The 24,272-nt window shown below is 33.9% G+C and overlaps 1 protein-coding gene across 3 annotated transcripts in view; it reads left to right on the forward strand.

The window, feature by feature from the left end:
* CRISPLD1 (cysteine rich secretory protein LCCL domain containing 1) overlaps nt 1-24,272 on the forward strand; it is a 46,661-nt gene that overhangs the window by 10,501 nt on the left and 11,888 nt on the right. Inside the window, exons 1-11 of one of the 3 annotated variants that reach the window (XM_010388030.2) lie at nt 4,482-4,733; nt 14,241-14,359; nt 14,686-14,818; nt 15,824-15,939; nt 16,656-16,756; nt 18,452-18,592; nt 18,764-18,824; nt 18,934-19,000; nt 19,196-19,326; nt 21,726-21,769; nt 21,863-21,935. In XM_010388030.2, the coding sequence (XP_010386332.1) occupies nt 15,878-15,939; nt 16,656-16,756; nt 18,452-18,592; nt 18,764-18,824; nt 18,934-19,000; nt 19,196-19,326; nt 21,726-21,769; nt 21,863-21,935 (680 nt within the window). In that variant the 5' untranslated portion in view covers nt 4,482-4,733; nt 14,241-14,359; nt 14,686-14,818; nt 15,824-15,877. Of the gene's footprint in view, nt 1-4,481; nt 4,734-14,240; nt 14,360-14,685; nt 14,819-15,823; nt 15,940-16,655; nt 16,757-18,451; nt 18,593-18,763; nt 18,825-18,933; nt 19,001-19,195; nt 19,327-21,725; nt 21,770-21,862; nt 21,936-24,272 lie in introns of those variants that run through there. The other 2 variants (XM_010388016.2, XM_010388023.2) reach the window with 2 other exon arrangements.

The following is a 24,272-nucleotide window of genomic DNA, read 5'->3' on the forward strand; positions in this document are numbered from 1 at the left end:
GAAGATGAGAACTTTTGCATGAGAAGTAGAACAGGAAATTGTCTAGTTTCTGCCCAGCAATCACTATTAATTGCACTATCATGGGAATGTCTTTGGGATTTTATTTCATTTTGGCAGACTGATTTGGCATATGGGGTATAGCTATACAGTTTGTGCCATTAGATCTTGGAAGCATTGTAGTTGTTATTTTTTCTAAGATGGGGAAGAATATGGATAGACCAGTTTTAGGTAGAGAAAGTTGGGGCTCAGTTTGAGACATATTCAAATTGAGATTTAGCTTAGATATCCAAATGAATGTGTCAAGTATGCCATTAGATACAAAACAGTTAATATATGGAGGCCAATCTTGAACATGAAATTAGGACTCACCATCATTTAGATGGTATTTAAACTCATGAGGAGAAATGAGATCGTCAAGGGAATGAGTATAGATACAGATGTTCAAGACATGAGTTCTTGACACACTTTAAAGTGTAGAGGTAGGGAAGATGAGAAGGAAAAACACAAAGAAAATTGAGAATTAGGAAGAAAACCAGAAGAACATGATGACCTGGAATTAAAATGAAGAAACACAGAAAGGGTGATCAGCTCTGTCAAATGCTGCTTATAAAGCTCAAGTAAAATGCAGATATGACAATTTTACAACATATTTGACAATATAGAGGCTAGTGAAATCTGATAATACAGTTTGGATGAAGTCATAGTGGTTCAAGACTGGTTCAAGAATGGGATCAGAAATATTATTCATTACTTATTTATCAAACATGCAATATCTCCTATGGGTCAGGTGGTACCCACAGTCTTTTGTTTTGAGTCAGGGTCTCTGTCCCCTAGGCTGGAGTGCAGTGGCACAATCACAGCACACTGCAGCCTTGACCTCCAGGGCTCAAGCCATCCTTCCACTTCAGCCTCCTGAGTAGCTGAGACTACAGCAATGTATCACCAGGCCCAGCTAATACACAATCTTAACTCTCTTCCAGCCTAAAGTTTTCAACTTAGTTTTAGAATAGATAATTCAATCTGGGAACGTATCTCAAATTTTATGACAATAAATAGGAAAATGTAATTTATTTGCATAATTTTTGCACTTTACTGAATGCCTTTATTTAACTACAGAAATATAATAATCATATAGTCACACTTAAGAGTTACATTTAGTTCAGGAAAATTCTCTCTTTGCTATTGTTCAGGCTATGTTCTGTCTCACATATTCCTTACAGGAATTAATACACCAAATCATTGCACATGGCTTTAAAATTTAAATTCTCATATTTTTAATGATTTTTACTAACTCAAAGCCAAGTCTTTATAAAAATGGCTATGGGTCATTGCTTTATTTATATATGCATAAATATACATATGTTATATTTATACATGCACATACATCATGGAGGATGTTTATACATGTATGCATATATAATACATGTATAGGTATGATATTTAGTTTACAGGAAGAAAAATGTGAAAATTCAAGTGGTAATGAATTATCTGGTGAAGATATTACAGTATTTATGTCTAACCATGTTCTTATTTTCCTAAATATTTGTTGCCTTCATAATTTTAAAAAGCTACTTGTAAGGCTTTTATAATTGATTAAAGTGATTTATTATTATTGATAAATTTACGTTTAAAAAGGCATTTAAATCAACAAATATTGATTGAGCACTTATGTGACAGACACTGTTCTTTTTTTTTTTTTTTTTTTTTTTTTGAGACGGAGTCTCGCTCTATCGCCCAGGCTGGAGTGCAGTGGCAGGATCTCAGCTCACTGCAAGCTCCGCCTCCCAGGTTTACGCCATTCTCCTGCCTCAGCCTCCCGAGTAGCTGGGACTACAGGCGTCCGCCACCTCGCCCGGCTAGTTTTTTGTATTTTTTAGTAGAGACGGGGTTTCACCGTGTTCGCCAGGATGGTCCCGATCTCCTGACCTCGTGATCCGCCCGTCTCGGCCTCCCAAAGTGCTGGGATTACAGGCTTGAGCCACCGCGCCTGGCCTGACAGACGCTGTTCTTAATGCTGAGGAATGCATTAGTTTATAAAGCGTTTGACAAGTTAATGAAAATAAGCAGAGTGAGGTGATAGAGAATGAGGGAGGTGGAGCTAATCCTATTGGGTAGTTGGAGAAGGCGTTTCTGAATTGGTGAATTACAAGGAGTCAGCTAAGGAAAGATACAGAGACCCATCATTCTAGCCAGGAGAAATACTAGGCACAAAGTCTTCAAGTCAGGAATAAGGTTGGAATTTAACAAAGAAGGACTATGGGACTGAATTTTATTCCATAACAGGGTAAGTATTAGAAAATAAGGTAGACATAAAAGCATGGGTCAGAATCTTTTTTTTTTTTTTTTTTCTTTTGAGACAGAGACTTGCTCTGTCACCCAGGCTGTAGTGCAGTGGCACAGTCATGACTCACTGCAGCATCAAACTCCTGGGCCCAAGCAGTCCTCCACCTCAGCCTCCTCAGTAGCTGAGACTACGGGCACATACCACCACACCCAGCTAATTTTTAAATTTTTTGTAGAGATTGGTCTTGCTGTGTTTCCCAGGCTGGTCTTGAACTCCTGAGCTCAAGTCATCTTCCTGCCTTGGCCTCCTGAACTGCAGGGATTATAGCGAGAGCCACTGTGCCTGGCCCCAGAATCCTTTTTGGCCTTTTAGGTGAACAAAAATTTCTGTTTTATTTTGAATTTTTTTTTTGTTGTTGTTGTTGTTGTTTTGAGATGGAGCCAGCACAGTGGTTCATGCCTGTAATCCCAGCACTTTGGTTGCTGAGGTGGGTGGATCATCTGAGGTCAGGAGTTCAAGACCAGTCAGACCAACATGGTGAAATGCCATCTCTATTAAAAATAGAAAAATTAGCCAGCTGTGATGATGCATGCCTGTAGTCTCAGCTACTTGGAAGGCTGAGGCAGGAGAATCGCTTGAACCTGGGAGATGGAGATTTTAGTGAGCCGAGATCGTTCCACTGCACTCCAGCCTGGGTGACAGAGAGACTTCATCTCAAAAAAAAAAAAAAAAAAAAAAAAAAGTAAAGTTCAGAGATTTAATAGCAGCGAAGAAGTTTACTATATTATTTCAAGGTATTGACAAGAATCAGAGATTTAAAGTAATAATTTCTTCTCTGATTTGCCATTGGTCACACCACTCTATCCAGCCACTTTACGTGGTGTCACCTGCTTGCCCTTTGGAGACATTTGACTAGGCAACATCTGGAGATTAGAAAGAGATAATCAAAGACATGTTAGTAATGGGTTAATTTTTTAAGTACTCAGATATTAGATAATATGGATCTAGTACAGAAACATACCAGATAGCTTGTTTGGGGTTCATATTGCAATTGAATGCTAAATACATATGATTGTACAGGAATCTAAATTATGAAAATTATGGAACTGTTGACCCAAATACGTTACTTGGATTACCGGGTTATTAAACTGGCTAAAAATAAGAAGCTGAAACTGATCTGGCGAAGCTTACTTTTTTCTTCTTTTGACTTGTTAACAGAATCAGTAAGGTGTGATTAAGTCTACTACTTACACATACATGCTTATCGGGAAAAAGACAGCAGATTTTCTATAATGGCAGCTCATAAAACTCAAAGACAAACATTTGAAAAAGGACACAGTCTATTTAGTAAGACATGCGTGCTTTATATTTTAAGTTTTAAGCCAAAACATGTTTTGAAAATAGCAGAATATTAAAGATAGAAAGCATATTTTTGTCATGGCAAAGCAAGTAGGTATGATTTCTGGGGGTAGAAATAAGGGGTGCTTTTGTCTAATAGTACTCAAACTTTAATATGCATATGAATCCCCTGAGAATCTTGTTAAAATATATATTTCGATTCAATAGGTCTGGGAACCCCAATATTCTGCATTTCTAACAAACCGCCGGGTGATGTGGTGGCTGCTGTTCTAGCAACCTCATTTTAAGTAGAAGGCTTTTCCTTCCTGGAGGAAGTGAGGTTTAAATTGGGACATGAATAATTGTAAAATACAGGTTCTTTATTTTCTCCCTCCTCAACTATCACATCCTCCTCCCTTTTTTTTATGTAAGGTAGTGACTGTAACTGTTAAGGCAGGAAAATGGAATTTCTTTTTCTTTTTTTTTTTTTTACAAAGTACTTATAATGCATAATGTTGGAGAAGTTTGAACAATAAGATTCTCTCCTCTAAGGCCTAATGTTGAAGTCAGTCTAATTGGAGGAGAAATGGGAAATGAATCTCAAAGTTAGTTAATGGCACAATTCTGCTGGATAGTGAAAAGTGAAATACAGCCACTGATAGAATAAACCTTAAAGGCCATATGAGTAAGAAGGGAGGAAGTAGAATTTCAGTTGGGTAAGTATGAGGGGTTGGAGGGCAGCAACTAGATAAAAGGATAATGAGCTATTAGGCAAGACCAGGAGTGAACATGGGACTTAGTGTTTCTAGAATGTCCCCTGTATGTTGTTGCAAGTCAAACAATACAAAGTAACCACCAAAATGCTGGACGATCTGGTAAAGGGGCTGCTGGTAATAAAACATAAAACTATATCTTATACTTGCTCAAGACTTGTTAAATCCATATCTGAAATAATGAATGAGATCAGATGTTGTCCAGAGAAGGAAAATCAAAATGAAAAAAAGTGTTGAGGGAGGGGCAGCTCTTGAATGAAGATGGAATAAGAACATGGGAACTCCTGTGTGGAAAGAAAAGGCCAAGAGGTCTGCTAAATCAAGGGTACTGTGAATAAGTGAGTACAACCTGAACAAATACAAAGCAGTGCTATTTCACATGAACATCTACCATGTTATTCCATATGCCTTGAGATTTTTGATGCTGAACAGATCTTGCCAAGCCTGCTCCCCTTTGCAGATGGTCAGAATGCCTATCGCCCTCCTTGTTTTCTTTGTAATGAATTTCTACTTCCTTTAAGATTCACTTAGAGCCTAACCTGCTTTTGTCTAAACCCTCCATACAGAATTAGGTGCCTCCCAGACCCAGTTTCCTGGCTTCCATAGCCTCCTTTACATGCCTCTGCTTGCAGTGTTTACATCCTTGTCTCTTTCTCTAGCCTCACATTCCTTTGTAGGAAGGGACTGTGCCATGGTAATCTTTGCATTCCCCAGTTGTGTGGCTGACACATGCCTTAAGCTCAGTTTGTGTTAGCCGGAAGGAAAACAAAATGGGATGAATGAAAAAAATGAAAAGATGACGAGATTTTCAACAACAATTTAAAGTGGACAGAATGAAAAGGATTTAATTCTCTCTTGACAAAATAGTTTTATTAGAAAATTGCAAAAGCATTCTTTTTAGTGAAAGCTTTTCACTAAAATGTTTTACATAATTATATATCATTGCAAGCTTGACGTGATATGTAAATACTGTTTTACATATCCTGATGCACTCTATTGAAAAATATAAAATTATGTAAAACATAATAAAAAATAGTTATGTAAAACAATTTTATATATTTTAAAAATGAATTTAGGCAAAAAATAATTTTATATAAAACAATTTTATATAAAACAAAATTTTATGTTTTTAAGTAGAATAGTTTTTGGCTTAGGGCAAACTCATTCATTTTGGGTTAATGCAAACTCATTTAGTAAACATGACAGGTGGCTAAATTATCACTGGATTTCAGTGACTTTCTGAGTTGCACTGGGTTTCTGACGTCTCTGTCTCACGATTTGGGGGTGGTCAGAAGCCCTCTGAAGTTCAGAATAGGATCTTCCAGGAGATACAGTGATCAGAATGCCAAAACTCTTGATGAACTGTTTTCAAAATGTAAGTCACAGTATGGTAAGAAGTACAAATTAATATATTTTACACTGCATATAAATCATGAAAAATTTCAGAATAAAGCAGTGACGAGTAAAGCTTCTTAGAAGAGGTATGTTTTGAAATAGTATTTGGTAGAGGTTACCATCATTGTGTGGAAGGGAATATGGTGAGACCCTCATCAGTAAGGGATTGTTGTGAAAATATGCATCCAGCTGATTCAATGGGGAGGAAATGGCTGTCACAATCTGTGTGAATTGATCTAAGCCTCAATTATGGAGATATTTAGGCTTGGTCAGATTTTCCCAAATGTGGAAACAACCTTGTTCTGTCAAGTGTGAATCATGGCAGACTTGAGCAGCATAGCACTGTTCCATTGTCTTATCTGCTTCTTATGATGAAGCATTTTATTTGAGGTAATATGACAGTATTAGTCTGACCTTTTAAAGTGAAACATTTATTACAAATTATTTCCAGACTTTGAGTTTCTTGACCTTTCTTGACCTAAAAAATGTTTTTTATATATAATGTATGTATGTTAGTGTCACCTGAACCTCAGGGGTACTTGGAGACTTCAGTTGGAAATGAATCTCAGAAAGATTTCTTTTTAACTAACGTATTAAATTAGCTAATTCTTAAGAATTTGCAGCAAAGCTAGGAGTAACTTACTCCAACCTTTGTTTTGTAATTCATGTTGTCTTAAACATGAATTATAAGATTGTTTACTCTCTCGTTGGAGCTTTAGATAGCAGTGATTATCTTATTTTTAATCATTCAAAATTTTGAATTTTAATTTCTCTCTTACTCATACAAATACCAGTAATGTTCCAAATGTGAAGAGACGGGCTATGTTAATTACAGCAAATCAAACAGATTCTCATAGGAACAGGGGAAGAAGAGAGCATTCATTAAGATCTAGTATGTGTCAGGTAACAAGTTGTTAGGCAGTTTGCTAATCAAAATTCTGTGAAAGATTTTTATTTTCAAATATTTGTTTCTCAACAGGAAACAAATGCCACAATAACTAGGGTTCAACAGTAAAAAATAATAATAATAATAATGAAGGGCCTATATGCAGAGTTGTGGGCAGGATTAAGGTGGGCCATGGGGTGTGGCAGGGTGCCCAGGCTTTTGTGGTCCTGACACAGGCTGGTGAAGACAGGTGCCTGGAAACAGGGTCGTGTGAGAGGACCCTGTCACCATTGCAGTGAGGCCTAGAGGACTCAGAGGGGCAACACATTCTGAAATTCACCTTCCACCCTCGGAATTCCTGTTTGTGTGTTTTGTTGGTCAAATCTAACCAGAAGCCAGGGGGCAGGAGAGCCTGAGGTAACTCAGTATGTGGAGCTATCTTGTGAAGACGTAGAAATTGGCAGTAAGGGGCTGAGCTGACTCTGTGGGGTAAATGAATATTTAGCACCATCTTCTTTCTCAGAGTTTTACATAAGGACTTTTGAAAACCATTCTTTAAAAAATCATCCTTTTAGTCATTGTTTTAATATTGAGGAAAATAATGCTATAGTCATATTCCTGAGGAATGCCTAAAAATCTGATTAAGGATGCTATGGTTCCTAAACCAGCTTTGAGCTTCATGGCATTCATGGAAAACAGGAAACTGTATGTTGTTTGTAGCTCTCACTGCCTGTTTGCAGGCACAGCAATTTATCATTCTTGAGGCAAGAATTATTAGTGAAAACTTATCACAGAATTCTTAATATAGCAATATAGAGACACTGAGCAATGTAACATAGCCGTTTCATTAAAAGTATGTAAATATACATTTGAATGTTTCTTATATTAGTCATCTTTGGTTTAAATTGAAGTTTGGATGTCAAATTGTAGATTTCAGTTTCTATGTCTCCATAAACTTTCTTCTTTCGTCCAAGAAGTTTTTCACTTGTTAGATCTTTTTTTTATTTCATTTTGAAAATTTGGTGTCCCTACATAAATACACAAAAGCAATTATTTTTTATTTACTTTCAAAACCTAAGTTATGGTTATTTTGATATTTGAGTATGAAACATGAACTAATTAATTCATAAGTAGATACTGCAGAGGGATTTTTTAATGAGTTTTCCTATCATGCATTTTTATAGACTTGACTTTTAGATCAATCCTGCATCTATATAAAATTTACTGGGTTATGAGTAAACTGAACACAGATGTTTATTCTTATAAAATGGCCTAATGTCTATAGATGCAGACTTAAAGATCAAGAAGTAAAAAATATGTATAGATCAAGACTTAAAGTACCATCAATTATATGAGACATTTGCAATTACTAAAGGATTTTCTTGATAAGCGAGGTAGGTAAGGTATGGTCAAACTTGGGGAGGGGGACCTTGACACTGAGATGAGATGAGCTTAATCAGTAGAAATTCTATAGAAAATGTAAGGATTGTAATTCTGTAGAAAATTAATGGCTTTGCTGTCCCACAAAGACAGTAAGCCCTATGTCATGCATCTGATGTAATGTTCAATATGATATCTGTATATATTGATACAGTGGGTTTAATTGAAATAATCTTGTGAGTATATCTGCATATTACATTTCCATTACAAAAGATATTTTAATTTTAATAAAATATAGAGGAGTTTTCTAAATTGTTAGGGTGGGTGCTATTTTTTTAAGGTTTTAAGCCTTTGTTTTAGATTTTAAGTGAAACACTGCCACACATGCCTCACATCTCTCAATTTGCAGGAGACCCTAATTTGTGCATTGCCTTAAGGTAATGCTTCTTTCTCAGTAGTTGGCAAAGTCACTGTGCCCTGTAACATAAGTGTTTCCTTTGAAATCTGAGCCTCGTGCATTTTCCCTATAACTACAAAGTCTATTCAGAATGGGTGAAGCACACTTAAAATACCTGAAGTAATTGAATTGTAAGGAATGCAATACAGCTGCTTGCCATAGTGCATTTAATACCAGATGATTTAGTCACAAAAGCATCTCCCACTCTTTCCACACAGATTTATTTACTTATTTATTTCATTGATGTCTGTTTGGGAGAAAATTATGTAGCTTTACAGATGTTATAATGAGTCATTATATTTGGAATTTGAATCTGATGTATTCTGAACTGTCCAATGTGTTATTTTCATAGAATAACAAACTATTGGGATATCTTGGAAGTCAGGTTATTGCTGTAGTTAGGATCACATTGACAACTTACTCTATCAGATTCTTGGATTGTAGTTTCTGATTTAAAAAGGAAAACAAAAGATTCGGGGAGGGATTGAATTAAGATGGATGATTTACAAACCTGTTTTATTTCAGAAGTGGTAGCATAGCAAGAATTATATTTTAAAGCAGTATTTTTAAAAAGATAATTCTGTATGCCTTTGATTTTCTCAAATCACTTCTGCATTCATGAGCTGCTTGAAAAATTCTGGTATTCCTGATAGCTGTGCAAAAAATTATATTTAGAAGTCTGTTTTATTTCAAATATTTTACCATCATATTTTCAGTACTAAACTGAAGAAAGGCCTGGTTTTAAATTTTCATTAAGATTATCTTCTTATTCAACTAAATGGAAAGTTTTATTGAAGGTTCTCTGTTGCATTTATCTGTTATGAACAATATTAAAACAAATACTTCGAAACAATTGAGCTCTGCTGTCATGGGCTCGTAATTAGAAAATCTGAAATCTCCTTGGTTATCACAAAACTGCTTCTCAAACGGCTGTTTGAAAACAGCCTTTGCTTCTTAGGTAATAGAGATGCTCTTCATTGTCATCTTAATTGTCATCAGATGCCTTTGTCACCAGAAATAGTATTTTACAGCTAATTCTTATGGGATGCTACAAGCAATACAGGGTGTCATCTAAGAGACCATGAAGTACAGACAATGGAATTGGAAAGCTAAGTCTTTTCCATTTAAGTATGAAAGAATTTGGAAAGACTTATTTCAGCTCCGTAATGTTAGAGATAAGGAAATAGAAACCAAACTTGATGTAATCAAAGATATAAGTTTGGAAATAAACAATTTAAATGGGAAAGAGAGCTCTTCCAGGGTGTTCCATGTATTTTATGGTTTGAGTCATTTGAACAATGCAAACTTTTGTCTCTGTCTGTATAATAAAAGAAGAAAAAAATTGATCACGAATGCCCTTGACTTATATAGGTCCAGAACACACAGCACTAAAGAAGGGGTATTTTCAGCACCATTGGAAACTAAAGCATAATTGTGTCATTACTTCTGTCAGCCCTTGACTGCGCAGAACTGGGATAGGTAGGATTAGAGATATTGGAGTGCTTTTCTGAGTTAAGCATGTACACTTACGTGTCTCAAAAGAAGGATATTTGGGGAATTTATTGTTCAAAACTTATTGCAAATTCTAAGAGACAGTTTTAAAAATAATTCTATCATTATTTTCAGCTTTCAATAGTGGAAAAGTAAGACTTTAGAGCCTCCAGCCTAGATCTGGACTTCCAGCATAACTGCCTTTGCAATGCTCTAAGAAGGAACAACTTTCAGATGTAGTTGGGAAATAGAGTTGTTTTCATTTTTGCACACCTCACGTGTATAGAAATGGGTACCCAACTACTCATTTAATAGAGAAATGGTAATTGTAGTGTGGTTTGACTTTAAATTAGTGCTGGGTAAATAGTTCAGAGGAAGAATAAAAGAAGCTCTTTAGGCTATCTTGATTTAATTTGCAAACCTGATTTTAAATAGAAATGTATAGAGACTAACCTACATTTAATGGAGTGGGTATAACTTATTGGCAGTTTTAAAACATGAAATATGTTGTAGCTTTAAAAAATATGTACCATGCTTATTGTTAAGTCATAGTAGAATTTCTTTCAATAAGTTTTTAAGACTTGATTTGTATTATTGAACTTGACCTAAACAGCTATGCTTTATTCGATTCTATGAATAGATAATTACTTTTAGTCACTAATTAATATTAATATTGATAAAGAACTAAATTTTGGTTGCATGCCCCTCTGCTTCAGCACTTATATTAAAAATGTATGCCCTTATTTTAGCAATATTATAGTTTATTCAGTATGCTTTTCCCACTATTTTTAATGGATTAAATAAAATCATAAATCATACCTTAAATACAGCTTATGCATTGTATATATTCAACATTGAATTTTAGTCCTCAAAGTGACCTTCTATTTCAGCTAACAAATTTACAAATAAGAACAATTAGCTCAAAGTATTTGAATGATATGTTTTATGTTTTATTCTGATTTCTATACAACAGAAATATAAGCAAACTTGAAACACTTAGATACGCTGTAGTGTATTAAACTAGTGTGGAACTAGTTGTATATCTTTTCTAAAAATGATCCATTTTCAATTTCATAGGGAAAACTGACACCTAAGATTGTAGAATCATATGTGAGAACGAGAGTAAATTGAACTTGAGGAGAGGCCATAAGGATTCTTTTAAGAGCTCAGCTGAATGGTCCTCACTTGAGGTGTCTCACGATTGCCCTGACGCGTTGCCATCATCTGAGGGCTCGTAAACTCACAGGTCACATGCCTTGGCTGGGAAAACTCACATCTCTGGAGTATCATCTGCATCATTCTCTGTGGTCTCTCCATATTTTCTTTCCAGCTATCTACTCATGGTAACTGGACTCCTAATTCATTGGCTTAGGTCTATCATGATGTGTCTTAACAGGAACAACAAACAAACAAACTAAAAACAGAAGCCTTCTTTCCTAACCTAGCTACCCAAAGTCTCCCAGCCTCTTTGTGTTTATTAGAAGTGAGTCACTATTTAGCTCAAATTCAAGGGGAGAGTGGGGAATTCAACTCCACCTTTGGTGGAAAGGGCATTTTAAAACCATCACAATTGTTTCAAAGCCAATTATTTTTAGCCTTCTAGGAACTATTTCTGTTTTTCCTATTTTCTGGCTACTCTTTGAATATGAGATTGATATATTAAAACAAAAAACAAAAAAACCCTACAGGTAAGTATAGTTATATCGTGTGTATAACTAGAGAATTCTGCAAGAATCTAATTTCCTGGATTGCAGATAATAATTTGTCCCTTAAAGACAACCTATGTCTTTAGGGAACTCCACCTGGAAACCTGCTTGCTTTTGAGAGACAATTACTTCTCCAACTTTCTAGATACAAAAGGAAATCAACATTTTGCCCATTTTCTGGGACTTCAGCCAAATTCATTGTTTCTTACCTAATTCTTCTTTGGACAAATAGTGACCACAACTTGAATTATACTTTATATAATAAACATTATGTATAATTATAAAATTAGGTCAAAGTTAAATGGTAAAGTTATAAAATGCCCATAATTGGCAAATAAAGTGCTTACCTGATAATATTTGTTTACAGCATTTGTGTCTAATGTCCATATCTTAAAACCAGTCATCTCGAATATTTGACACTAATTGAAAGTAAAATTAAAACTTTTATGAAAAGCAACAACTCTTGCTGCTCTTATATTTTTAGTTGCATATAAATACACTATTTTTGTATTTTGCTAGAAAATTAAGATACACTAATGATAAACTTATTCTAATTTTGTATAAATTTTCCTTTGTGATTTGATCCGTATTTCAGTACCACAATGGAATGGGGAGGGATGTTCACCTATGAAAAATTATATGAATGAATTAGGAATCTTCTTCTCCTCAAACATACATTTCTTTTTCCATGCCTCTTTGTCCCTAAGGTGTTTTCCTGTTGGCGTATTGATGTGATTAGATTTCCTGTTTCCTTTAAAAATCAAAGCAAGTGAACAAGTTCTCCCTAGACTCTGGCATCTCATCTATAGCTTCTGCCACATCTCTCTTCCTATCTAAAGTATTGAGAAAATAACTCACATTTGTTTTCCGTACTTTCTCTTCACTTATTAATGCTCTGTGTTCTGATTTCTTCACCCATCATTAATCTGAAGTTGCTTTTAGTCAGGAATTAGTGCTTAGGAAATCTTGGTTTTCTGTGTCATTCAAACTTGTTACCCATTCTCTACTCCCAAAATATCTTTTCTCTCTCATTACTTCTATAATTTTGTATTAATTAGTTTTTCTTTAACCTCTTTTATTCTGTCTTGCCTGACTTCTTTTGTTATCTTGTTGGAGTTTTTTCCCTTTAGATTTTGATAACCTCCGAATTTTCTTTTTATTCCTCTTCTCATTCTATATCATATTCCCAAATAAATTTATCTCTGGTTGAATAACTTCATGATTCATATCTTCAGAGCACATTTTTTCCTCTGGCTCCCCAGTCATATAGTTCTACTCTCTACTTGGCATATGTGCCCTCATACATCACCCTTGAAATATGCATGGAAATACCTAGACACACATTTCTATTACAACCATCTATTTCTTTCTCCCTATTTCCTTTCTTCCAATTTGGTAGTATCGTCAGTGTTCACCTTTTCTTTCCCTTACCACCTACTCCAGCGATTTATCAAGTTCTAGGAATTTAAATTCCTAAACATCTTTTCACTGTCTACTCTTTTCCAGCTTCATCACTGTCACTTAAGTTGTGTCCTCAGTTTCCATTCCCAGATTTGTTTTCCCGTCTTCATAACATGCCCAGAGTCCTGTAATTGTAGTGCTAAGATTGAACCCAGGTCTACCTAACTCAGTGTTTTTACCACCACACATAATATACTGCATATTTTTCAAATTAATAAGTTGAATACTAAACCTAGAACTTGCAAAATTATTTCAGTAATCATTTCACTAAAATAACTTAGTGATTTGAATTATTTCTTTTAAAATTATTTTAAAAAATGAATTAGTTATTTAATTTTAATTTTATGTATATATTTTTATGAGAATTAGATTTGTTATTCATGTATTTAAGAAGCGTTTATTAGTTACCTTGTCCAGATGATAGACACTAGAAAATAGACCAAGGATACCAGCAGCACTGCCCCGTTCAATTTACAGTCTCATGAAAGAGATAGATATGTAAGCAAATACTAATATTACAATGTAATAAGTGCTAAACAAAGAAATGTAGCAAAGCCTTAAGAGTCCCAAAGGGGTAGCTTACATCTAAGAAAATTGATATGATGTCACAGAAAAAGTATTTTATAAAGCTGGATTGTGAAGGAAGAGTAGGGACCTGTCTGACAAATAACTGGGAGAAGGATGCTTAGGCAGAGGAAACAATGTCAGCAAGAGCAAGGACTTGTATGCTTTATGATAGGTAAGAATGGGACCCCGGACCTTGGACTGTATGTGTATGGGGATTTGTTTTATGTGTTTAGACAGAGGAATCACTTCAGCATATTCATGTTCACTTAAGTAATTCTAAACACATGTGGGGCAATTTGGAGGGTTAAGAGAGAGAGACATGGAGATTGATTTGGAGGCCAGCGCAAAAATTTAGATGACTTTTGAGTCTGGTGAGAATCCAAACTATGATGTTGACTTTGTAAAGAAAGAAAGGAGAAAATGTAAGAACTGCTCAACGCTATATTCTGAAGAAGTGTCCAAATGCTACATGTGCACATTTTGCTTTTGTTTTAAACTGTAGACTTGGGATGTAGAGCTGGAAAGATCTGCAGAATCCTGGGCTGAAACTTGCTTGTGGGAACATGGACCTGCAAGCTTGCTTCCATCAATTGGACAGAATTTGGGAGCACACTGGGGAAGGTATCTTAAAGCACAACATTTTGTTTCTGAAAACATTAGTGTTTAAAATGAAATCCTTATTAATTCATCAGTGCAGTTTTTCAAAGACTTGAAAGAAAAATCATCATGAAACAAGTAACAAAAAATAAATATCATACCAGAACAATCAGCAATTTTTTAGACTTTAAATCATCAATTTATTAGTAATGTAATGGGCATAAATATTTAAGTTTAATCATTTACACCAAAGTATCTTTCTAGCAAATTATATCTATGTATTTTGGAATATTTAGTTTTGTATTTTCTCCAACTTTGCTTGCCCTCTGTGACTGTTTTCTTTCTAATAGATATAGGCCCCCGACGTTTCATGTACAAGCATGGTATGATGAAGTGAAAGACTTTAGCTACCCATATGAACATGAATGCAACCCATATTGTCCATTCAGGTGTTCTGGTCCTGTATGTACACATTATACACAGGTATGTTTAGGGGGTATTATACTTAATTCCCCAAATTGAGTTAATGTAACTATTAATTTCATAGTTAATGTAACTATGAAAGAAATTAGGCTAGTGAACTTGTCTTTCTTATATCATTTAATATGGTTATTAAAAAAATTATATGAATATTGATTATGTTGAATTGGCTTACAAATTTCTATAAACAATGAAAATAATTATCACACAAAAAAGTCCAAACATCTACTTAAAAAGACATTATTTCAGTGATTTTGCATATCAAACATTTTTAATATGGCCCCAGTAATATGGGGAGAAATTGACCATCTTCAATGTCAAAGTTTTATCTCAAGGAATAAAAATATAGTTTTATTTACCAAAGACATTCAATATTTACATATGCAACATCTGTATATATATATATATATTTATATTTCATGTTCACAATTGGTATGTTCTAAATTTCCAAATCAAACAACTAAAGGCAGATTGAACTAAATAAAGCTCACTGCTGATCAGACTTATTATCAGTGAATATAAAGCAGATTAATTGTTCTGAATGCTTTTGCATGTGACAAGACTGACCAGCATCAAACTACCTGATAACCTGTGGCATGATGAAAAGATCATGTTGTATAAGAAATCTGAACATGTAAATTTTTGCTCCAGTGTTTGCTGTGTAGGTTGTGATTTTCTGTTCCTTTGTCAGAAAAGTTTCTTCATAGAAATGTTAATATGACATTAGGTTCGTGAGGATGTAACTTTTGAATTATTTACTAAGTTTGCTTTTGAAAATGCCTGCATTTTGTAACCAGACACAGTTATTTTTCTGTAGCTCTCTTTTTAAAATTAAACTAGGTATTACTCAAAGACTCGGGGAAAAAACCCTTTTTGATTTGATCTGAGTTCATTTTGAATGATAAACGTTGGTTTCTCACATTCAAATTTTATGCATTTTTCTCTCAGAAGTGTTGTCCTATTTGATTTCAGCCTGCTTTTTCTGAGCCTTTCATTTTTCTAATATAGGTGGTGTGGGCAACTAGTAGCAGAATTGGTTGTGCCATTAATTTGTGTAATAACATGAACATCTGGGGGCAGATATGGCCCAAAGCTGTCTACCTGGTGTGCAATTACTCCCCAAAGTGAGTAGACAAAACACTATTTCAAATGTACATTTTTCTTAACAAAAGGAAAATACCTTTATGTTCCTGATTGTTCCCCATTTTCCGTGTGTATCACTGAATGAAGCGTATTATTTTAATTCTGTTTATTTAATATGGCAACAATTATAGTTGCCTCATGCATAAAATAAATGCATAAAGGGGGATATGAAATATGAAAGTATAATCTTTGGGGATATAGGAAGCATATTTTTATGTATTCAGTTTTACTCACTAAACTATGCTATCCATAAATAATGAATAATTGTTATTTATTAGATATTAAAACTATACATTAATTGAGAAATGTATTTTCATCTGTGTAAAGACCATTTAAGGGATTATGTTAACAATGTGACACAATCATATTTAGGGTCAAATTCAAGTTTAATAATGGGTTTTTATTAAAGCAAATGAAATATAGTGAATATTCCATGGCAGAGTTTGGCTTTCTGCAAAAGTTTGATTTCATAATTTTTAACAATATGTGTTTTAATTTACTTGGGAAATTTTCAAAATGAGGCAGTAATTTATATTTAAACCTAGTAACCAAAAGGGCTCTGTAATAAATTATATAAATGTATTAAATCTATACACCAAAATAATTACTTAGAATGTTCATATATAGTGATGTTTCACAATATTTTATAAATTATGCCGTTAGACTACTTTTTAATAGAGCATATCATCTCTTAAAGGGGAAACTGGTGGGGCCACGCCCCTTACAAACATGGGCGGCCCTGTTCTGCTTGCCCACCCAGCTTTGGAGGGGGCTGTAGAGAAAATCTGTGCTACAAAGGTAAGTGCTATTGTGTTATAGTATTCATGTTGATTTATACTTTAATCCAGCTTCTGCATTACTTATGTTTTAAAAAGCCAGAAGTACACTTAATGATTACATGAAAAGTCTCTAGAACTCTATTTCAAATATTTTGAAGAAATCTTTTACAAATATGTATATTAATAAGAAGTTTGTTATACTAACATGAAATTTTAAAGTTCCATGATTCTTTCAGGTAACTTTCTGATTCTACTTTGAAATAACCCCAGAATGACAAGCATATTTATATTCTTAAAAGTCATCTTGATGTATGGTTGACTAGAGTTATTTCCATAACTGTCATCTTTTTTTAAAGGATTTAGCAATTTAACACAATTTATTTTTAGTGCTTTAAACATTTTTAACAAAATACCCCTTTGTGTATCTTATTGAACCGTGCTCAATGAATTATATTGATTTTTCACTTCTCACTGCACACTATTCAATTTGTCATGCTAAAATAAGAAAAGTATAATAGTTATATAAAACTGTAAAACTAGTTTTATATTACTTGAGTAGTACATTGAGTAGTACTCTCAAGTGCATTTGATGTCTTAAATAGTAAATATGGTGTCCTGTTTATAGCACATAAAGATAAACTGTTATGACAAAGCTTTGTGAAAAGTCATGCACTTGTGCATTCAAGTGAACATTTTTTACTGCCTTGTACTTTTTTTCTTAATGATGACTGAAGGAGGAATGATGTAGACTGAGTATAATATGAAATATTTGAACAATTACAGCCCTTTTTCAGTGCTCATAATGACACGTGTCTCTTTTTTTCCCCTTAATGATGCATTAACTAAAATGTGTAGAGAAGTGCCCATATATATCCCTGTGTTGTATAAGCCATTTAAAAATTCCTGGAAGTATTTGCAGCATTTTTTCCTTGTGTGGGTGTTTTTCATATTCTCTATGTCCAAACCTCCAACCTGCCTGCCTCTTCCCCAGTGACCATTATCTTTTACTTAAAGCTGACTTTCCTGTGACTTCATACTTTTTTTTTAGGTTCTGAGTTCTTGGGCATGCATCAAAATAATATGCCTCTCCAAAATATGCCATTGTCAAGCCTTTAATAAAGGCCAATCTGGAAAAAAAAAAAAAAAAACCATTAAATTCAAAGTTTGAAATTATTCTCCATTGTCAAGTTTAAATTTCTGCACATTGAATTTTCTTCTAAAGAAAAAAAACTTGCTGTGGAGATGGATATTGTCATAAATAATAAGGGCGTGTCAGTCCTTCTTTAGGCCACATTTCCATTTGGGAGAAGTTTAAATGTGATCCTCCTGAAAATATTAAGAATATGATTTTAATTGAAATCACATTTGATTTTGCTAAGCCATGACCTTATTAGATCACTGTGTAGATTTCATGGTGTCATTATGAAAGTCAATCAATGATATGTTGAAATATAAGCAAAGTTTAGAAGCGGCTTCATTGAATATTAGCCAAACATTAACATAAATGAATCAAGGACTTAAAAGGCTTATGTGTGTATTTCATTTACTCCAGTGCAGTACCTAGATAACCGCCTGAAGCCAAATCCTGTGCAAAAAAAAGTACTGATTTTTCTAGTTCTCAATGTTAACAGGAGTATCAAAGTATATTATTATTTGATAATTTGTGCACATGTAAAATAGGGTTAATAGTTCCTAAATCTGCTTTCTCTAACAGAAGGGTCAGACAGGTATTATACCCCTCGAGAAGAGGAAACAAATGAAGTAGAACGCCAACAGTCACAAGTCCATGACACCCATGTCCGGACAAGATCAGATGATAGTAGCAGAAATGAAGTCATAAGCACACAGCAAATGTGTAAGACCTCTACATTACTTATAAAATTTCTTAGGTACCTAAATGGTATGTCCATCAAGATTTTATTAATTTGAACATTTATAGAATGGAAAAATTTTGTCATCAGGCTATATAATGAATTACAACTGCTTTTATATTATATGAGTTATTTTGGTATTTTTTTCTTTATAGCCCAAATTGTTTCTTGTGAAGTAAGATTAAGAGATCAGTGCAAAGGAACAACCTGCAATAGGTAATATTTGTTATTATTTTGAAAATTAATTGACTGAATATAATAAATATTTGTAATTTGTACTGACATTCAGAGAAACTAAATTTTGTGCTCAATTACTTTTATTTAGGTATGAATGTCCTGCTGGCTGTGTGGATAGTAAAGCTAAAGTTATTGGCAGTGTACATTATGAAATGGTAAGTATTATAAATGTAATTATTTGAGGATAGGGTCCTTCCATATAATGTTTGATTTTTATTGTGCAAAATAACTTACATAAGTATATTTTGCTCAGAAAAGTTTAATTTAAAATCATATAAATGGTAAATAGTTTGGACTTATGCAGAACTCTTATATTTTTAACATCCTTTTATCTCCTACTTTTTTCCAAGCAATCCAGCATCTGTAGAGCTGCAATTCATTATGGTATAATAGACAATGATGGTGGTTGGGTAGATATCACTAGACAAGGAAGAAAACATTATTTCATCAAGTCTAATAGAAATGGTATTCAGACAATTGGGTAAGTACACAAATAATCTTTTGGACCAGATAATTTTAAATTGTAACAATGAGCTAACACATTTTTTTAAGAGCAAAGCATAGAATAATTTAAGAAGAAATGATTTGGTAATTTTCAAGGCTCATTTAGCTTGTAGTTTTATTAGACAGAAAGAAGATAAAGCATCTAAGGACAAAGTTGAACTCTTTTGCTTGTAATGGGCATGCTAAAACTTCAAATTTTTGAGTTGCATTAAAAATGTGTAAATTTACAGTTACTTCTCAATGTAAAGCAATAATTTTTTAGCTTGACAGAAAATACCCTGAGAAGGGTAATTAATTTGCATGTTCTTCTTGTCCTATTTAGGGAAAATGGCTTATTTCACGTACCATTAACTTTGTTGATAAGATAAATTACATTACAGAAAAGAGCATTTTGAAAAGTTCTCTAAATATGTGTTATGCTATGTCATCTTTCTTTTGTCCATTTAAAAGTATCTCAATATAAAAGCATTTAATTTTATTAATGTTTCTCCTATAAGGTATACCAAATACCTTATTCCAAAACACTGTGCATTTTTATATGTACTGTATAGAAAGTAGAAAAATGGGGGCTTTTGAAATACCTTTTTAGTGTCTTTTTCCTCTAAGTAAAACAGTAAACATTACTGAACTTCATACAGAATGCCTTTTCTTAGGAAATTTGACATTGTCTCTTTTGTTACAATACAGTTGCATGAAATCTTCACAGTGGGGTTAAGTTAGAATTAATAACTATAAAAAACTATTAGGAACTCTTAAAAATTTGTGGAATGATCTCCTATGTAATCTTTTTTTATTGTTGTTTTTCATTTGTTTGTTTTGTTTTTTTTGCTTTTTGAGACAGGGTCACACTCTGTCACCCAGACTGTAGTGCAGTGGCGTGATCTCAGGTCACTGCAACCTCCACCTCCCGGGCTCAAGTGATTCTCCTGCCTCAGCCTCCCAAGTAGCTGGGATTATAGGCACGCACCACCACACCCGGCTAATTTTTGTATTTTTAGTAGCCATGTTGGCCAGGCTGGTCTTGAACTCCTGACTGCAGTTAATCCACCCACCTCGGCCTCCCAAAGTGCTGGGATTACAGACATGAGCCCACGCACCCAGCATATACAGCCTTATTCAAAGGCTTGATGGGTGGTTTTTAGCTGTTAGTGATAACTCTTTTTAGCAATTTTTGTTGTTGTTAAGACAGAGTCTCACAAGTTCAACTTTTCCTGCCTCAGCCTCCCAAGTAGATGGGACCACAGGCACTTGCAACCATGTCCAACTAATTGTTATTTTTAGTAGAGATGGGGTTTCACCAGGTTGGCCAGGCTGGTCTCAAACTCCTGACTTCAAGTGATCCATCAGCCTCAACCTCCCGTAGTGCCAGGATTACAGGCGTGAGCCACCACACTTGGCCAAAAGTTCTATAGAAATATTCATTAATTAACCTATTCACTTGGCAAACATTTATTAATTACTTTCAATAAGTAATAAATAGTAGTTATTAGCTTTAGGAAGCCAAGCGGTGGGTGTTCCATTAAAGGACATTTATCCTGTTATTTACTTTTTTTCCTCTTAATTTTTAATTATCTCTATTATAGAAATTCTCTTGAAACTTGAAGGCTATATTTAATAGGTTGTATATTTTGTGCCTCAGAGAATGTTATTTCTTTTGGATACATTATAGATGAGGAATATTAAATACTGAATTTGAAGCTGACAGAAATAAAGAGTTGTTAAAATTTTACACCTTCAGTTCTGAGCTAATGTATTCAGAGAGTGTACCACGTTAAAGTAGCCTTACCTTTTGCAATAGATGTTTTTCTAAAAATATGGATATACATCAACCAATTAAAATTTTGATGTGTAATTGTGTGTGTGATCTTATATTTCAGCATTTTAATAATGCATGTAAAGAGGAGAAGTTAATTCATTTTACTGTAGACATTTTGCTAGATACTAGGGGGAACAAAAAAGTAATAATGTACACTCCCTTTGGTACTTATTTTTTGTAGTCTTTTAACAGCATTGTCTTGTATTTCCTGTTGTGAAAGAATAAATAGTTTGGTTTTGTGGAGGCAGGAAATTAGTATTTGAGGGTTTTAATTTTGATAGGAATCAAAATAGATATAGCTTTATGCTATTATCTATAAGTTTTTGAGATTAATAATGAAAAGAGATCACCTTAAGAATGGTATTGATTTGGTTAATAACTGATGATAACATGGATTTAGCATAAAACTGATGATGCATTCTTATATTGCTACTTGTCTAGTGTAATAAGTGTTTAAAAGGAAAATTAAGTGTTCATAGACTTGAAAGATTCCGGAAATGATGCTGCTGCTTATGATGACTATATGAAAATAATGAACATTTCTGTATTTCTACCTTCAGCAAATATCAGTCTGCCAATTCCTTCACAGTCTCTAAAGTAACAGGTTAGCACATTCGTCATCTTATTTTCTTAGTACTATGTAATATGTTATTGCTTTCAAAGGATTCACTCATTGTTTTGTGTTTTAATTCTTCAGTTCAGGCTGTGACTTGTGAAACAACTGTGGAACAGCTCTGTCCATTTCATAAGCCTGCTTCACATTGCCCAAGGTAAACCAGTGTACACATAGGGAACTTTGGCCCTACGATAACTGTTTTCGCCTGAAATTCTGGTGTCTCTGGGATTCAAAAGATGTATAATCTTGAACTGCTAAGCTGGAGGGAGCAATGGAACATCATAAACTACATGCACTCCAGGCAGGCCGAGTGTACTTTCTCCCAATGCAAAAGTATTCTCTGCTATTTCATAATATCAGGGTTTATGCATGTAATCTGTATATTCATCTGTGCTACAAAGAGTCCTTTATTAGTCTGCTCTGGCTGCTGTAACAAAATAGCATTGACTGGGTGGTATAAACAATAGAAATTTGTTTCTCACAGTTCTGGAGGTTGAGAAGTTCAAGATCAAAGTGCTGACTGATTCGGATCCTGATGAGGGCTCTCTTCCTGGTCTACAGATAGCCACCTTCTCTGTGTCCTCACATGGTGGAGGGAGAAAGAGAGCTCTCTCTCTTACATCTCTTCTTATAAGGACACTAATCCTATTGGATAAGGACCCCCCCTTATGACCTCATTCAACATTAATTACCTTCATAAAGGCCCTGTGTCTCCAAGTTCAGTCAAATTGGGGATTGAGACTTCAACATACGAACTTTGAAGGGACAAAATCATTCAGTTCCTAACAGTTTCTTACAACAGAAACTAAAGTGGCATAATTCATATTTTTAACATTATTGTACAGTTTTTTAAATTAGATCAATCTGATTGCATTTGGTAAGTTAAAAAGCCCATCTTTGCCTTTCTTTTATTTTTTGTATATTCTCTTTTACAGAATTATAATAGAATTTATGTACTATAAAATCATGAAAAAAGCTTTATTTATCTTGGCCAAGCTAAGATGAAAACTGTTAGAAGTATTATGGTTTAATCCATAATCAGTAGATAGGAAAAATGAATCATGTCTCCATATATCCAGTCTTAGTTCTATCTGCACTATTTCCATTAATGCAAATATCCACACTACTTCTAAAAACTAGTAATGAGATTTCAAGATATAATTGTAATTTGACAACATACCTAAAAATTTAAGGAGCTTAATTTTTGTGGAAAAGTTTACCTACTTTGGAAAAACGTCATTACTTACCCTTTTACAATGAAAGCAACATTTCACTTAAAGAATGGAATTGGCTGTTCACAAGGTACATAACGGAATCTTTGTAACAGAAGACTGTGATCTTCAGATAACAGAGTACTTCATTTTCTATCAGTTTCTAAGTTACAGATGTGATATAAACAATAGACTTCCTCACATACACATAGCCTTGTTCTTTTCAAATCATTTGTCTCTACTAATGCAGGACTGCTGTTATAATATTTTTGGTCAGCTAACTTGGTGCACTCTAATTGAGAATTTTAGAAGTCCTCAGCTTGTGTTTGCTGAAATCCGCAGATTACCAAGTATGCAGGATAATTTGAGGACCTCTTACTGGGTGAAGTGCATCATATACTTTTTGCCATTTGTTCACCAATGAATTATATGCTGAATATTTTTGTGATAAAAATACAATCTCCCGTACTAGAGCTTGACCAATTATGCTCTTATAAGGCCCACATATTTGATTAAATCATTGTTTGCTCTGTAGTCTTAGACAGTTTTGCAGAAATGTTTTTTTTCAGATTTCTCAAGACCCCTACACTTACAAATTGCAGTTTTATAGAAGAACGTAAAGATGTATTGCTAGGTGAAGCTGGTAAATTTTAGCATCGTAATATGTGAAAAAAACAGGAACTTTAGAATTTAAATTTATAAATATTTATTAAATACCTACTAAGTACCAATAGTATGCCTAGCCTTATGTCAGCCATGTGACTAGGTTTATGAGGACCAAACAATAAGGATAGTCTCTGTCCAGCATTCTAACATAAGGTTCTCAATAGTAGATGCTCAATAAATGGTAATTTTGTAACTACAAAACAAGCTATATCAATATTGTTGCAAAAGGGATAAATCAAGTAAAGCATTAATAAACAACCTCCCTATTTCTTGGCTTGTTTCAGAAGGCAAAACATCGAAATAGGGAAAATGATATAAATTTTTTAAATTTAATTTTAGCCTTTACTGTTACCAATATAATAAATCCGTAGAAATGACAATTTATACATAATATTGACCTTAAGTAGTCTGAAAAGCTTCTCCCGGTTTTTTTATTTCAGTGAAACAAAATTGTCTTTTGTTTTTCCCATATAAAATTTGTAATAGTTTCATAAACTAGGTTATAATGATATTATATATATGACAGGTTATAACTTTTAGGGAACCATGTAGTTGGTACATTTCTTTTAGAATTTCATATCACTTAAGTAGGGTGAGGCATAGTCTATTCTGGA

Source organism: Rhinopithecus roxellana, chromosome 9, assembly GCF_007565055.1.
Source record: "Rhinopithecus roxellana isolate Shanxi Qingling chromosome 9, ASM756505v1, whole genome shotgun sequence".
NCBI classification, from domain to species: Eukaryota; Metazoa; Chordata; class Mammalia; order Primates; family Cercopithecidae; genus Rhinopithecus; species Rhinopithecus roxellana.